The sequence below is a fragment of the Bos grunniens genome, chromosome 14 (assembly GCF_055505025.1).
Source record: "Bos grunniens cultivar Pamir isolate PY7600 chromosome 14, Bosgru_T2T1.0, whole genome shotgun sequence".
Lineage (NCBI taxonomy): Eukaryota > Metazoa > Chordata > Mammalia > Artiodactyla > Bovidae > Bos > Bos grunniens.
In genome coordinates, this window is record NC_141178.1 from 24,368,797 (window position 1) to 24,386,071 (window position 17,275).

At 41.3% G+C, this 17,275-nt stretch overlaps 1 protein-coding gene across 11 annotated transcripts in view; it reads left to right on the forward strand.

The window, feature by feature from the left end:
* Positions 1 to 17,275, forward strand: part of OXR1 (oxidation resistance 1) — a 543,094-nt gene that overhangs the window by 436,191 nt on the left and 89,628 nt on the right. For 2 of the 11 annotated variants that reach the window (XM_086336279.1, XM_086336282.1), the window contains exon 1: positions 8,297 to 8,598. The exons of 8 other annotated variants lie outside the window; for them this stretch is intronic. In XM_086336279.1, the coding sequence (XP_086192405.1) occupies positions 8,400 to 8,598 (199 nt within the window). In that variant the 5' untranslated portion in view covers positions 8,297 to 8,399. Of the gene's footprint in view, positions 1 to 8,296; positions 8,599 to 17,275 lie in introns of those variants that run through there. One more of the 11 variants, XM_086336283.1, reaches the window with a different exon arrangement.

Consider the following 17,275-nt stretch of genomic DNA (forward strand, 5'->3'; position numbering starts at 1 on the left):
ACTCTGTGCGACCCCATAGATGGCAGCCCACCAGGCTCCCCCGTCCCTGGGATTCTCCAGGCAAGAACACTGGAGTGGGTTGCCATTTCTTTCTCCAGTGCATGAAAGTGAAAAGTGAAAGTGAAGTCACTCAGGCGTGTCAGACTCTTCGCAACCCCATGGACTGCAGCCCACCAGGCTCCTCCGTCCATGGGATTATCCAGGCAAGAGTACTGGAGTGGGGTGCCATTGCCTTCTCCCAGCTTCCAAGGTGGCTCAGTGGTAAAGAATACACCTGCTGATACAGGCGGCGCAGGAGACACGGGTTTGATCCCTGAGTCAGGAAGATCCCCTGGAGTAGGAAATGGCAACCCACTCCAGTATTCTTGCCTGAAGAATTCCATGGAAACCCAGTATTCTTGCCTGGAGAATTCCATGGAAAGAGGAATCTGGTGGGCTGTAGTCAGGGGGTCACAAAGAGTTAGATAGAACTGAGTGACTGAGCAAGCACACAGAGCTGATTCATGTGGTGCAGCAGAAACCAACACAACATTGTAAAGCAGTTATCCTCCAATTTAAAAAAAAAATGGAATACTGGCATAGAAACAGACACATATGTATATTCATATACCAGTGAAACAGAATCAAGAGCCCATAAATAAAAATTAACCATGCATATACCATCAACTAATATTTGACAGGGGAGCCAAGAATAAATGCTGCTGGGGAAACTGGGTAGTCACATGTAAAAGAATGAAATTCTACGCCTATTGTACAAAACATACAAAAATTAACTTGAAGCAAATTAAAAATTCAGATGTGAGACCTAAAACCATAAAACTTCTAAAAGAAAACAGAGGGAAAATGTTTCTTGACACTGGTCTTGGCAGTGAATTTTTGGATGTGACACCAAAAGCACAGGCAACAAAATGAAAATAACCCAGAGGGACTGCATCACACAAAAGAAATAATCAACAAACTAAAAAGACAACCGAAGAAATGGGAGAAAATTATTTGCAGACCACTTATCTGAAAGGGGTTAATATCCAAAATATATATGGATATATATATTTGTAAAACTTGTAAAACTCAATAGCAAAAAACCAACAGTTGAATTAAAAACTGGGCAGAGGATCTGAATAGACACTTTTCCAAAGAAGACATACAAATGGGCAACAGTTACATGAAACCATCCTCAGCATCACTAGTCAGCAGGGAAATGCAAATCAAAACCACAATATGATCACTTCACACCTATTAGAATGGCTGTTATCAAAAAGGTGGGTGAGGCAATGGCACCCCACTCCAGTACTCTTGCCTGGAAAATCCCATGGACGGAGGAGCCTCGTAGGCTGCAGTCCATGGGGTCGCTAAGAGTCAGACACGACTGAGTGACTTCACTTTCACTTTTCACTTTCATGCATTGGAGAAGGAAATGGCAACCCACTCGTGTTCTTGCCTGAAGAATCCCAGGGGCAGGAGGGCCTGGTGGGCTGACGTCTATGGGGTCACACAGAGTCAGACACGACTAAAGTGACTTAGCAGTAGCAGTAGCAGTATCAAAAAGGTAGTAAGTGTTACCCAGGATGTGGTGAAAAGGGAACCTTCATGCATTGTTGGTGTGGATACACTGGTACAGCCACTAAGGAAAACAATATGGAGTTTCCACAAAAAATTAGAAATAGACCTACCATAGGATCCATCAATCCCACTACTGGGTATATATCCATAGGAAATGAAATCATTATCTCAAAGAGATATCTGCATCTGCATGTTCACTGGAGCTTTATTCACAATAGCTAAGACCTGGGTAGAACCTAAATGTCCATCATTGGAGGAATGGATAAAGATGATGAGGTTTAGATACACCATGAAATATCATTCAGCCATGAAAATGAAATACCATTTGCAATAACATGGATGGACCTTAAGGGCATTATGCTGACCAAAATGTCAGACAAAGACAGATCGTGTACTGTATGATCTCACATGTGGAATCTTAAAAAATTGCACTCATAGAAACAGAGTAGAAGAGTGGTTGCCAGGGTCTGGAAAGTGAAAGTGAAGTCGCTCAGTCTTATCTGACTCTTTGTGACCCCGTGGACTGTAGCCTGCCAGGCTCCTCCGTCCATGGGATTCTCTAGGCAAGAATACTGGAGTGGGTTGCCATTTCCTCCTCCAGAGGATCTTCCCGACCCAGGGATCGAACCCTGGTCTCCTGCATTGCAGGAAGATGCTTTAACCTCTGAGCCACCAGGGAAGCCAGGGTCTGGAGGATGTGGGAAATGGTGAGATGTTGGTCAAATGGTAGATATTTCCAAATTTTTCCTTTTTTACTGCGTGGGATTTCTCTAGTTGCAGCGAGCAGGGGCTACTTTCTAGTTGCGGTGCGTGGGCTTCTCATTGTGGTGGTTTCTCTTGTTGCGGAGCACAGACTCTAGGGGACAAGGGCTTCAGTAGTTGCAGTACATGGGCTCAGCAGTTGCAGTCCCAGGCTCCAGAGCACAGGCTCAATAATTGTGGTGCAGGGGCTTATTTGCTCCAAGGCCTGGTGGATCGTCCCAGATTCAGGGATTGAACCCGTTGTCTCCTGCATTGGCAGGCAGATTTCTTTACCACTGAGCCACCAGGAAAGCCCCTACGTTTCCAATTTTAAGTTGAATAAAATTAAGTGAGGGATCTAACATATAATATGGTGACTGTAGTTAACAATATTGCATTATATAGTTGAAGAGAGTTGCTAAGAGAGTAACTCTTAAATGCTCTCCTAGCAGCTATACCAAGAAGGTAATTATATGAGTTTATGGAAATGTTAATTAACCCTACTGTGGTAATCATTTTGGAATATATACTCCTATCAAATTATCTAATTGTATACCTTAAACTTAGACTATGTTATTTAAAAAAAAAAAAATCCACCAATTCAACCTCAGGTATAGAAAGAAATGAGAATATATGTCCACAAAAAAATTTATTAGCAACATTATTCATAATAACTAAAAAGTGGGAATAATCCAAATGTCCACCAACTTATAAATGGATAAATATCTATTCCTATAGGATATTATTTGGCAATAAAAAGAAATGACTTACTAATACATGTTTCAACATGAATAAGCCTCAGAAACCTTAGGCTAATTGAAAGAGGTCAAACACCAAAGACCAGATATTATATGATTCAGTTCATGTGAAATGTTTTTAAAAGGCAAATCCATTGAGACAGAAGGTAGATTAGTTGTCTATGCCTGTGGTGAGAATGGAGAGTACTACAAAGGATAAGAAGTTTCTTTGGGAGGTAAGTTTTGTTGTTGTTCAGTCACTAAGTTGTATTCATGATAGAAATGTTCAAAAATTAGATTTGGGATGGTTTAACAACTGTCTAAATATACTAACAACCAGTGAAGTGTACACTTTTAACAGATGAATTATATGGTTTGTAAAATAATATGCCAGTAAAGTTATTTTAAAAATAAGGCAAAGGGTTGCTAGAGGAGTCAGGCAAGATATATAAGGAAGGCCATTTTTTGTTTGTTTTTAAAGCTTGAGAGGAATATATGTGGATGATACAGGTAGGATAAGGAGGAAGGAACGAGAGTGGAGAGAGAAAAAATAGTAAAGCACAAAGGTATAATAAGGCTGGCAAGTCATAGACAATAACACACTAAAGTCAAGAATTAATTTGGAAAAGGAGAGGCATGGACAAGAGCAAGGACTTCCTTCCTTCTGAGGCAATATATGGAGATAAGCTTGCTGTAGATTACAAAGAAAAGGGGAAGAAAAGTGAGAGTGTTTCATGGTCTATGGTTTTGAGTCATACAGAAGACCAAGTAACATGTTTGAATAATGAATTTGGTAACTTCAGGAGAATAGTGACGGCTGAGACAACAAATGTGAAGAATTAAAAAGAAAAGCTGATGAAATGAATAAATGGATTTTAGAGACATTAGGGCTTGGCTGAGTTTAAATAAAAACTTGTAAAGCACTTAATCATCAAAGTTTTTATCCGGAGCTCTAGGTTTCTATGAAACTGAAGCAGGGAAAAAAAAAAAAAAAGGTTAACTGCTTGTAAGCCAGTGTTTGAACTGGTAGAGTACAGATTCTTGCTAAGGTTAGAAATAAAGTGCAGATTTTATCAGGTATAAAAAACTCAACCACTGTTTTGCATATGATTATCACAAAATAAATAGCAAATGTGAAGATGTAATATGTATTTTAGAAAAATAAAATAATTTGTTTATTTAATCAAATTTGGCCTTGGAATACGGAATGAAGCAGGGCAAAGGCTAATAGAGTTTTGCCAAGAGAACACACTGGTCATAGCAAACACCCTCTTCCAACAACACAAGAGAACACTCTACACATGGACATCACCAGATGGTCAATACCGAAATCAGATTGATTATATTCTTTGCAGCCAAAGATGGAGAAGCTCTATACAGTCAGCAAAAACAAGACCAGGAGCTAACTGTGGCTCAGACCATGAACTCCATATTGCTAAATTCAGACTTAAATTGAAGAAAGTAAGGAAAACTACTAGACCATTCAGGTATGACCTAAATCAAATCCCTTATGATTATACAGTGGAAGTGAGAAACAGATTTAAGGGACTAGATCCGATACATAGAGTGCCTGATGAACTATGGACGGAGGTTCGTGACATTGTACAGGAGACAGGGATAAAGACCATCCCCATGGAAAAGAAATGCAAAAAAGCAAAATGGCTGTCTGGGGAGGCCTTACAAATAGCTGTGAAAAGAAGAGAAGCAAAAAGCAAAGGAGAAAAGGAAAGGTATAAGCATCTGAATGCAGACTTCCAAAGAATAGCAAAGAGAGATAAGAAAGCCTTCCTCAGCAATCAATGCAAAGAAATAGAGGAAAACAACAGAATGGGAAAGACTAGAGATCCCTTCAAGAAAATTAGAGATACTAAGGGAACATTTCATGCAAAGTTGGGCTCGATAAAGGATAGAAATGGTATGGACCTAACAGAAGCAGAAGATATCAAGAAGAAGTGGCAAGAATACACAGAAGAACTGTACAAAAAAGATCTTCACAACCCAGATAATCACGATGGTCTGATCACTCACTTAGAGCCAGACATCCTGGAATGTGAAGTCAAGTGGGCCTTAGAAAGCATCACTACAAACAAAGCTAGTGGAGGTGATGGAATTCCAGTTGAGCTATTTCAAATCCTGAAAGAGGATGCTGTGAAAGCACTGCACTCAATATGCCAGCAAATTTGGACAACTCAGCAGTGGCCACAGGACTGGAAAAGGTCAGTTTTCATTCCAATCCCAAAGAAAGGCAATGCCAAAACATGCTCAAACTACCACACAATTGCACTCATCTCACACGCTAGTAAAGTAATGCTCAAAATTCTCCAAGCCAGGCTTCAGCAATACATGAACTGTGAACTTCCAGATGTTCAAGCTGGTTTTAGAAAAGGCAGAGGAACCAGAGATCAAATTGCCAACATCCGCTGGATGATCGAAAAGGCAAGAGAGTTCCAGAAAAACATCTATTTCTGCTTTATTGACTATGCCAAAGCCTTTGTGTGGATCCCAATAAAATGTGGGAAATTCTGAAAGAGATGGGAATACCAGACCACCTAACCTGCCTCTTGAGAAACCTATATGCAGGTCAGGAAGCAACGGTTAGAACTGGACAGGGAACAACAGACTGGTTCCAAATAGGCAAAGGAGTACGTCAAGGCTGTATATTGTCACCCTGCTTATTTAACTTATATGCAGAGTACATCATGAGAAACACTGGGCTGGAAGAAGCACAAGCTGGAATCAAGATTGCCGGGAGAAATATCAATAACCTCATATATGCAGAAGACCACCCTTATGGCAGAAAGTGAAGAGGAACTAAAAAGCCTCTTGATGAAAGTGAAAGTGGAGAGTGAAAAAGTTGGCTTAAAGCTCAACATTCAGAAAACGAAGATCATGGCTTCTGGTCCCATCAGTTCGTGGGAAATAGATGGGGAAACAGTGGAAAGTGTCAGACTTTATTTTTTGGGGCTCCAAAATCACTGCAGATGGTGATTGCAGCCATGAAATTAAAAGACACTTACTCCTTGGAAGGAAAGTTATGACCAACCTAGATAGCATATTCAAAAGCGGAGACATTACTTTGCCAACAAAGGTCCATCTAGTCAAGGCTATGGTTTTTCCTGTGGTCATGTATGGATGTGAGAGTTGGACTGTGAAGAAAGCTGAGCACTGGAGAATTGATGCTTTTGAACTATGGTGTTGGAGAAGACTCTTGAGAATCCCTTGGACTGCAAGGAGAGCCAACCAGTCTATTCTAAAGGAGATCAGTCCTGGATGTTCTTTGGAAGGAATGATGCTAAAGCTGAAACTCCAGTACTTTGGTCACCTCATGCGAAGAGTTGACTCATTGGAAAAGACTCTGATGCTGGGAGGGACTGGGGGCAGGAGAAGAAGGGGACGATAGAGGATGAGATGGCTGGATGGCATCACCGACTCAATGGATGTTTGACTGAACTCCAGGAGCTGGTGATGGACAGGGAGGCCTGGCGTGCTGCAATTCATGGGATCGCAAAGAGTCAGACACGACTGCGTGATTGGACTGAACTGAACTGGACTGAGACTTAAGTCATTCAAATTCAATTTTTAAAGCTTACTGAGTCTAATTTTTGGACGTGGTGCTAAGCTTAGTGCTTCCTTATAAAATGGAAATCTCAGAAAAACTGGGAGCCACTTACTACTCTACCAGATGGGTTCCTAGGAGGTACAGAACGAAGTCCAGAGCAGTGTTTTCCCAAGCACCACATCTAAACACATGGATGGTTGCTGGATATTCACATGCTTGGGTCCTTACTCAGAAACTCTGTGAATTACACTTTGCGGTATATGCGGTGTAGCCCAGTCATTCTATACATTTAACCAAGTATAAAAGTGATGCTGCTGTTAGAATGGTGAAGTCTGTTCTACCTGTTAAGCTGAAAATGCTAACAGTCGGAAAAAGACCAGTCAAATAATTGAAAAGGGGGCAGAGGCGTGCGGCCCGGAGGATAATCTTCAATGATTTTGGCAAAACGCTTAAGTTCCTGAAAGATGTTTTCTGGACTCCATTGTTAGGTATGATTAGCTCTCCAACTTTCTAATTTAAACCTTTTCTTCAAATACATTAATAAATTGGTAATTCCAAGAAAGTTTTATTTAATGCATGGTAAAAAATAAGAGCCATGTCTCCTAAGTGGCTTCAGTCGTGTCCGACTCTTTGCAACTCTATGGACTGTATTTAGCCCACCAGTCTCCTCTGTCCATGGGATTTTTTTTTCCAGGCAAGAATACTGGAGTGAGTTGCCCAGCCCTCTTTCAGGGGATCAAACCTGCTTCTCTTTTGTCTCCTGCATTGGCAAGCGGGTTCTTTTCCACTAGCGCCACCTGGGAAGCCCACTTAGTTAAAGATCCTTCAAACACAGACGTAAAAGGAATAGAATAACCAGCTCTCATAGGAGTCAAAATTGGGTACTAAATGCCTGTCAAATGTCACTGCTCTTTCTCTCCTTAAAGGGTAAAGGTGCACATTAAAGCCCTAATTAATTACCTTGCCTTACAGACCAGTCATAGAATGTCAAACTCTTAACATCAGTTCCTGATGCCACAGCGAACTTCGAACGTGACGATTGATGCTTTATTTTACGAAGATGGTTTCCTTAGGAAGCATCTTAATCTGGGCTGTTTTGTGTTAACTACGACCTTAAAACTAACCTCTCCTTTACCTCTCACCCACTCGGCCTCCCTCCCCCAAATTTCAAACTGCAAAAAGTTTCCTGTAGATTCGTGCCCATCCCCCTAACACACACTGAAACTTCTTGATGGACAGAAGCTTTTGGACGCTGCCCTCCCAGGCCCCAAGCTTTGCGCAAATACCAGCAAAGCCTCCCCAGGGCCACCCTGACGCCCGTGTCGGCCCTCGGGGCGGGAAACGCCCTCCCCAGCTTTCCCCCAGCGGCCTGAAAGTCCGGTCGGGTCGGCCCGGGGAGGGGCGGGCCGGCTCCATTGGGGCCAGGCACGGGGGGGTGGGGGGAAGCGGTCAGGCCCCGCTCGGCTTGCTAAAAGGCCGCTGCTTTTCGCCGCGGCCTCTGTTCCAGGAAGTATGTGTCTACTTTCTAAGCTAAGTTTGGCCCAGAATCGGTGTTAAGAAGCAACGGCACAAACTTTTCAAAAACTTTCGTCCCGCTCCTACTCCCCCGCTGTAGGGTTCCGTGATGGTCGCCCCCGGGCCGAGCGGCGGCCGTCCCCTCCCCCTCCCCGCCTCCCGGGAGGCGTGAGGAGCCGCCGCCGCCCCCGCTGTCGGGTGGGACGCGCGGGCGGGCGCGCACCGAGCGGCGGCCGTCGCAGCAGAAACTGTCGGCCTCTTCCTGGGTTCCTGCCCCCCGTGGCAGGATGGACTACCTGACCACGTTCACAGGGAAGAGCGGGCGCCTTCTGCGGGGCACAGCCAACCGCCTGTGGGGCTTCGGGGGTGGCGGCGAAGCCCGTCAGGTGCGCTTCGAGGATTACCTGAGGGAGCCCGACCAGGGGGACCCCGGGTGCGGGTCCCCGCCCCACCGGCCCCCGGCGCCGTCCAGCCCGGAGGGACCCGGTGAGCCCAGCCTTCCTTCGCGTCCCGCGCGGCCGACCCGGGCTGAGGACGGGGGCGGGGGGTAGCGGGGGGGACGGCGGCGGGGTGGGCGCCGCGCGAGGGGGCGCGCGCCGGGCCAGCGTTGGCAGGTGTGCCGGGGCCGGGGCGGGGGGCGAGGAGGCCGAGCGCTAGCTCAGCGCTGGGGGCGGAAAACCTCCTCGGGGCTGCGTCGCGTCTCTTCCTGCCCTGCTCTTCCTGCTTCTCTGCGCTGGGACTCGACTTTCTTTACTGTGCCAACTGTTTGAAGGGTAGGAGCTCTGAAGTTTTTCCCTCCCACTGGGAGGTGAATATTGAATCAATTATGACCCTCGTGTTTTTCCTCTCAGTGGATCGTTAAGAATGCCTTGTCTGGCTTGGGTTTGGGCTGGGTCATTGTTTTTATTTGACATGTGAGAATTCACATCAACGCTTACTTACTACGACTTTAAAAAAGAAAATGCGTAACGTACACAGGAACCCGGATTTTTGTATCGTGTATTTTGAAAGGCGTGTTGTCTTGAGGGGGCAGAACGTAACAAACTTCTCAGTTGTCATTTCTACCGCCTGTTGTGTTTTCTTTCGTCATAGTGGAGTTATACTATTCTTTAAAAAAAATCAATCGTAATGACACGGTACTGATACCCTACGAAATTTTTTAAAGCCCTTGCTAAAGCGGTATTGGCGTCTTGCATACGGTAACTTCTCCAATGTCGTTGGCTTCCTCAGACTTCTCATGGTCATATTTGATTCTTGTTACCTGTTCTGATACGCATTTTGGTATTATGAGAGTAAATTATATGAGCATTAGAGTGTTTAGGAATTAGAGAAAAGTACAGAGAATATAAAATCTATCCACAACCCCACATCCTACGATTTATTTTAAAGCAGTGAACCAGTGAGGACATCTGTTGATCTCTGTGTTTAAGTGTGTAGTTTAAGCTTTGAATAAACTTGAATATTAAAATGTAATTTTTAGCATGGTCCCTTTTGTTAACTTTTCTTCACTTTACATAAAATCTTTTCTTCACAACTCCTGTTTATGAAATTAGAAAGACGAAAGGGTATGCACTTCGTTTCTGTTTTGAAGAACATTAATCAGGTGCAAAATCCTCTTAAAGGTGGACCAGGGATGAGGACTAGAACTTTAGTGTTTGAATAAGAGGTTTGTTTGTGTGTGTAAGATCTCAGTTGACTTACTGAAAACAGTTGAAATGTGACCAGCCTCTAGGCAGGTGAAGAATATGTGGGGCAACTTTTAACCAGGAAAGGATATGGTGAATATTTTAATAAGTAAGGCCAAACATACACATCTGATTCATTGATGAAGAAACATTTATTGAGCACACTGCTATTAATATAGCAGACATTCTTTCAGAGTTGCAGCTTCAAAGTATTATACAAAGTCCTCTCCTGGGGAAGCTGGCTTGTGTACTCAAGACCCAGTCTTTAATATTCATTGTGCCCCCAAGTCTCTGATACAAGTTATAGAACCCTTGTGATGTCACAGTTCTAGCTACCATCAGGTGGGTAGGTACTTCCTACCATTAACTTGCTGAAAGAATTTGTGAAAATTACTTGCTCTTTGGGCCTATATTTTCTTATTTGTAAATGAGGTTGATTAGATGGGCTAAAAGGTTCTCAACTCTGGTGTTCTTTTTTTCATTTGGAACAGGATTAGTGAACATGTTGGGAAGTAAAGCTACAAAGTAGCATTTGGGGTTAAAAATATTGTAAGTCTATACAGTTATGCCTACAGAGTTCTGAAGATAGTTCAAGAAATGAATGTTCAGCAATAATTTGATCACCCCCTCTGGTTCTTGAATAAGTACAGCTTTCTAAATTAATTCCTTTGAGAGGCAACATGTACATATGCAGGTAAAAAGTAAATGGTTCTTCATTAATTTTTAGTCCAACCTTTGCTTAAAATAAGAGCTCTATTTTTTTGGCTTTGACTGTAGGGTTTTCCTTGCATTTGTGTCCTTTGGAATGAGTATCTGTTAGTCTGTTTCAAGGATTTCCTCTACTCTTTTTGCTTGTGACTACCATTATTTTAGACTTTTTTAACAGCTGCTTAAGTTCTCTGTTGTTCATTACTCTTCCTTCAGTTTAAAGTATCCTGTGTGTTGTAGCAGTATATCTTGTGCAGACACTTCCACACTTGGAGATTGGCTGTATTCCAGGACTCCATTTGTTGTTAGTGACCTTATCCGTCACCATTTCATGCTCAGTAATGATGATGGTAAAATAGTTTTACCGTTGAAGGATGGGCCTAATAGAACTTGGGTCATCTGTTTCTGATTTTACTCTTTGTGTAAAAACAGACCACTTACTGACTGTTAACTGTTATTAATGTCTCTCTCCTCTCCAAGGTGTCTGCTTTTGGTCTTACAGTTTATAGTGTTTGCTGACTCCAACATTATAGTCCCCTCTATGGAAAACCATAATTGGGACTTAGACACGTTAAGGAGCTTATCACACCATTGCTCTAGTTAATAATAATTACAAAGAAAACACCATATGACCCCATTTTTGTTCCTGCTATAAGAGTAAATTGGACTTTCCTGGTGGCTTAGTGGTAAAAAATCTGCCTGCAGTGCAGGAGCTGCAGGAAACACATGGGTTTGATCCCTGCATCGGGAAGATCTCCTGGAATAGGGCATGGCAACCCACTCCAGTATTCTTGCCTGGAGAATCCCCATGGACAAAGGAGCCTGGCAAGCTGCAGGCTATAGGATTGCAAAGAGTCGAACACTGCTGAAGTGACTTAGCATGCATGCAAGCAAAGAGTAAATTATTTTATGATTTAAAAAAATTTTTAGGCCTTGCGCATAGCTCATGTTTGGAGGCATCACTATAGTCAGTTTACTAGATCATGTAGTTATAAGTACGTAAAAAAATATTTTTTTAGTATTTAGTTGTTGTTGTTCAGGTGCTCAGTTGTCTCCAACTCTGTGACCCTGCAGACTGCAGCACGCCAGGCTTCCCTGTCCTTTACTGTCTATCTCCTGGAGTTGGCTCACACTCACGTCCATTGAGTTGGTGATGCTATCTAACCATCTCATCCTCTGTCACCCGCTTCTTCTGCCCTCAGTCTTTCCCAGCATCAGTCTTTTCCAGTGAGTTGCCTCTTTGCATTAGGTGGCCAAAGTATTGGAGCTTCAGCTTCAGCATCAATGTTTCCAGTGAATATTCAGGGAATCTGGTTTGGAAGGTCTGTGGAATTTGATTATAGAACTTTCACAGGATTGGGGAAACAGAGACTTTTGGAGGGCACAAACAAAACCTTATGTGCACCAGAACTCAGGAGAAAAAAAACAGTGACCCCACAAGAGACTGAGCCAGACTTGTCTGTGACTGTTTGGGAGTATGGCTGAGGTGTGGGTTGACAGTGGCCTGCCTTGGGGTCAGGGGCACTGACAGCAGCAATCCTGGGAGGCATGGTGTGCTGGCATAGGTCCTCTTGGAGGAGGTCACCATTACCCCTGCTATAGAGCCTATAGCCTACCATAGAGTTTGCAAACTCTAAGATTGGGTCACCTCAGGCCAAACTGCTGGGAGGGGCACAGCCCCACACATCAACAGAAAATTAAATGTTTAATGACCATGGCCCTGCCCACCAGAGCAAGACCCAGTTTTCCCCACAGCCAGTGCCTCCCATCAGGAAGCTCACACAAGCTTCTTATCCTTATCCATCAGAGGGCAGATAGAAAGAAAACCACAGTCACAGAAAACTAACCGAAACAATCACATGGATCACAGCCTTGTGTAACTCAGTGAAATATGAGCCATGCTGTGTAGGGCCGCCCAAGACAGACAGGTCGTGGTGAAGAGTTCTGACAAAACATGATGCACTGGAGAAGGGAATGACAAACCATTTTAGCATTCTTGTCTTGAGAACCCCATGAACAGTGGGGCTCTAAATATAAATATTAGAGTTCCAACTTAATTGTAATATAGTTTTTATCATAAACTTCCCTGTTATGGCAACTCTATTTTCCCACTTGGTGACAGTATACTTTAAATATGTATATCTGAACTCCTATTTAAAGTTTCTTTTCATTTACTTTTATCATTTATTAATAAAACAATATCTTTTGGGAAAATGACAATTAGAGCAGCTAAGAACACTTTATATGGGGCTGCTGCTGCTGCTAAGTCACTTCAGTCGTGTCTGACTCTGTGCGACTCCAGAGACAGCAGTCCGCCAGGCTCCCCCGTCCCTGGGATTCTCCAGGCAAGAACACTGGAGTGGGGTGCCATTGCCTTCTCTTTATATGGGGCAGCTACTACCAAATATTTTTGTTTAATCCTAATAACAACTTGGTGAGGTAAGTACTATTATTAACCCATTTTCCTGATTAAGAAACTTGGCTAGGCAGAGAAATGAGAGAGACAAAATCCATTTGAGTGTTATCTTCCTATTTCTAAGAGTTATGTCAGACAAGAAAAAAGCATGAGAAGAATGCAAGATTGTTTTGTTTGATGTTAAAGTTAAAACAATTTAGGTAAAGGATAAGATGGATTGTCATTGAAATTTCTTTAGAGTCAGAAAAATATTAAATGACTGAGCTGAAAATACAAACTCCAAGGAAGGTGTAAGAAAACTTTGATACATTTCGGGTTGGAAATTGAGATGCAGATTGTCTGAAAGAGTTAGATAATAGTTTAACTTGAACCCAGGAAAAACCAAGTGCCTGTAAAGGATTTGTAGTACCAATTGTTAGAAAGTGGAGTCACTCAGTCGTACCCGACTCTTTGGTACCCCATGGACTGTAGCCTACCAGGCTCCTCCGTCCATGGGATTTTCCAGGCAAGACTGCTGGAGTGGGCTGCCATTTCCTTCTCCAGGGGTTCTTCCCAACCCAGGTATCGAACCCAGGTCTCCTGCATTGCAGACAGGCACTTTACCATCTGAACCACCAAGGAAGCCCAGTTGTTAGGGTAACTGTTAATTAAGAGTACTGGTCAGTCACGGAAGAAGATAATCCTAGATGTCTGCAGTCTTAGTCTCATTTCCTAAGGTGGGAGGTGGGGAAAGAATCTTTTCTAGATAAACAGCCTCAGTCTGCTCTGATAGTAACTTTGACGAAGTTTGAAGTCATAACAGTGTTCCCTGATTCCATTGGTTCTCACGAGTAGATTTGCCCATTTTAGAATTGCTGCTCATCTCACAGGATGGCTGAACTCAAGACTTATCTGTGTTTTTGGACAGAACTGCCTCTTGAGTATTTCAGGCTACAATAAAGCAGTAAGTCTCAAACTTTAGTGTGCCTCAGCATCACCCAAAGGCTTGTTGAAAATGTTAGACCCCTCCTCTAGAGTTTCTAATTCAATACTTCTGAGCTAGACCCCATAGTTTGCATTTCCAGCAACAACTCATCTAATGCTGATGCTGCTCATTTGGGGACCACACTTTGAGAATCACTGCTTTTTTTAGTGGGTACATTAAGATTTGTTCATGTTAAGGTCAGAAGTAAATATAGAAATGATGAAATTTGTTAAATACCTAGTATTTTGTATTAAGATTAGGAATAATTAGTGTATTTGGTCTTTAAAATATTTGTTATATTTCAGAGAATTAGGCCTATTAGAGTGCATGTAAATTAGTCTAAGAATTTAATTGAAAATGAATACCAAAGAGAACTTTTCATTATATTTAAAACTTTATTGTAATGTATTTACTAAAGAGTTTAGAAAGATTTTCTTGTTATAGAGGCAATTAAAGTGTTTACAATAAAATATAGTAGATTTATAAGTGCCTTTTAGTATAGATGAGAGAATGTAATTACTCTAGTTTATAAATGGGATTATTTAAGGATATCTAGTTTGTTTTCTGAGTTAACTATTGAAAGATCTTAGAAAGTGTTAAAATTTACTAGTTTTGTAAGTATAATACACTGACATAGTTGAAGACTTAAGGGAAAACTGGATTTTTATATTTGCACTTCAGTAAATCAAAGATTAATTAAAAAGTAAAGTAATTGCAAATAGTCTTCTGTGTATAAAAGTCCCAATGGCCACCAGCAAACTTATATTGAGACTCAATACATTTTGTTGAATGAATGAATGTTCATACAAAAAGGGGCATATTTTAAGGTCAGAGTAATGTATTAGGGAAAGGCCCAAAATTTGCCTTTGATTTCTAGCAATCAGTGAAAAAAGGGAAATGTGATCAGGGATAAATCACAATGTCACTAAGGTAAAGATAAAACTATTGCTTAGGTAAAAGAAACATGACTTTTCCTGATAGAATAAAGAGAAAAAAATCCTCATGCAACTCTTAACATAGCAAAAAATATCCTTATCATCTTTATAGTAAATACAGATTCTGATTTCAAAAAGCTGTTTTTTTAACACCATTACTTAATGTAGTTCAATGGTATAACAACAAAATGCAAGGCTGTAAAAAACAATTCCATATAGGGCCAAAATGATTAATTTATATATGCAGTTATCTGATGGTTTGTCTTAACTGAGAGGTGGGTACTAGATTCTAAACTTTGGTAAAACTAATGCATGCTAACTATGAAGTCATACATAACAAAAATTAAAGTTTAAAAGCTACCTCTAATCCAATATCTAGTGATATTACTAATTTTAGGGTAGATGTTATTGTTCAGATCTATTTTATGTATGTGTGTGTGTTAGTTGCTCAGTCATGTCCGACTCTTTGCGACCCCATGGATTGTAGCCTATCGGGCTCCTCTGTCCATGGAATTCTCTAGGCAAGAATACTGGAGTGGGTTGCTATTTCCTTCTCCAGTTTTATGTATATTTATGTATAAAATGATGAGTGGATGATTAGAAAGTAAGAGTGACTAAAAGATAATATTTGTTTGCCTTAAGCAAGTATTTCCTAGTGTGTCTAAAGTTAAGAAGAATTTGCAAAAATATTAAGAGGTTGGTATTATTACATTCTCGTTTCAGTTTTAGGTGGGGTTTGTTTAACTCTTAGGTGATTTGAATGTTTCATCTCCTGTATTTCTTCTCTCCACTTCCTGGTATTTATTACATTACGTTTGCAATTTTCCCCCCTATATAATTGTTCAGTACTCCCTGTTAGATCCTTTTATCATTCCTAGAGTTTTTATTTTGATACCCTTGGTATAATCTCATTCTTGGGTCTTAAGCAAGCTAGACTGTTTTCTTTTTCCGCTAGTCAGTGATTTGCTTCTTATGTATGAATTCTTGAAGAAATTTTCTTTTCCAAGCACTATAATTTAACCAGGAGCAGAAACAGGAATGACTAGATGTGTGTGCACAGGTATGTGTATGTGTAATAGCCTTTTAGGGAGTAGCCACTATATGAAATAGCCCTGGTCTTAAGATAGAAGGAAAAAAGAGCTAAGAAGTATAATGTTGGATCTTAACACTTCTGCCAAAAGACTTATGGTTTCTATTCATGTCTGACATCAGTGGGATGGTACAGTGTATTTTCTTTTCCTCCCCAGGGAGATACAAGATATTTAGTAACAGTAGTAATCTATCACAGTGACTATTAAACAATTAGTTTGACAGACGTTTGAAGATGCTAGTGTTACTGTCATGAGTGGGAAGTTGTAAAGAAGCCTATTTCTTCTGTCAGTTACTCAGTCTGCAAGCTTAATCCTTTCAAAATCTCTATTAACAGTGCTTCTCAAATTTATTGTGCATGCCAATGGGAATCAGTAGTTCTGGAGTGAAATCTGAGATTCTCTGTTCACAGTAAGCTCCCAGGTGATGCCAGTGCTGCTGATCCTTAGAACATAATTTTAAGTAGCAAGGCTGTGTTAGCACTCTATATGGAAGTTCCCCAGTGGCTCAGCAGTAAAGAATCCACCTGCAGTGCAGGAGATGGGGGTTCAATTCCTGGGTTGGGACTATCCCTAGAGAAGGAAATGGCAACCCGCTCCAGTATTCTTGCCTGAGAAGTCCCATGAACAGAGGAGCCTTGTGGGCTCCAATCCATGGGGTCACAAAAGAATCAGACACAACTAAATAACAACAGTAGCATTCTATATCATGAAATTTTAAATCCACGCACATATGGACACCTTATCTTTGACAAAGGAGGCAAGAATATACAGTGGATTAAAGACAATCTCTTTAACAAGTGGTGCTGGGAAAACTGGTCAACCACTTGTAAAAGAATGAAACTAGACCACTTTCTAACACCATACACAAAAATAAACTCAAAATGGATTAAAGATCTCAACGTAAGACCAGAAACTATAAAACTCCTAGAGGAGAACATAGGCAAAACACTCTCCGACATACATCACAGCAGGATCCTCTATGACCCACTCCCAGAATATTGGAAATAAAAGCAAAAATAAACAAATGGGACCTAATTAAACTTAAAAGCTTCTGCACAACAAAGGAAACTATTAGCAAGGTGAAAAGGCAGCCTTCAGAATGGGAGAAAATTTAAAAAAAAATAAATTAAAATAAATTAAAAAAAAGAATGGGAGAAAATAATAGCAAATGAAGCAACTGACAAACAACTAATCTCAAAAATATACAAACAACTCCTACAGCTCAACTCCAGAAAAATAAATGACCCAATCAAAAAATGGGCCAAAGAACTAAATAGACATTTCTCCAAAGAAGACATACAGATGGCTAACAAACACATGAAAAGATGCTCAACATCACTCATTATCAGAGAAATGCAAATCAA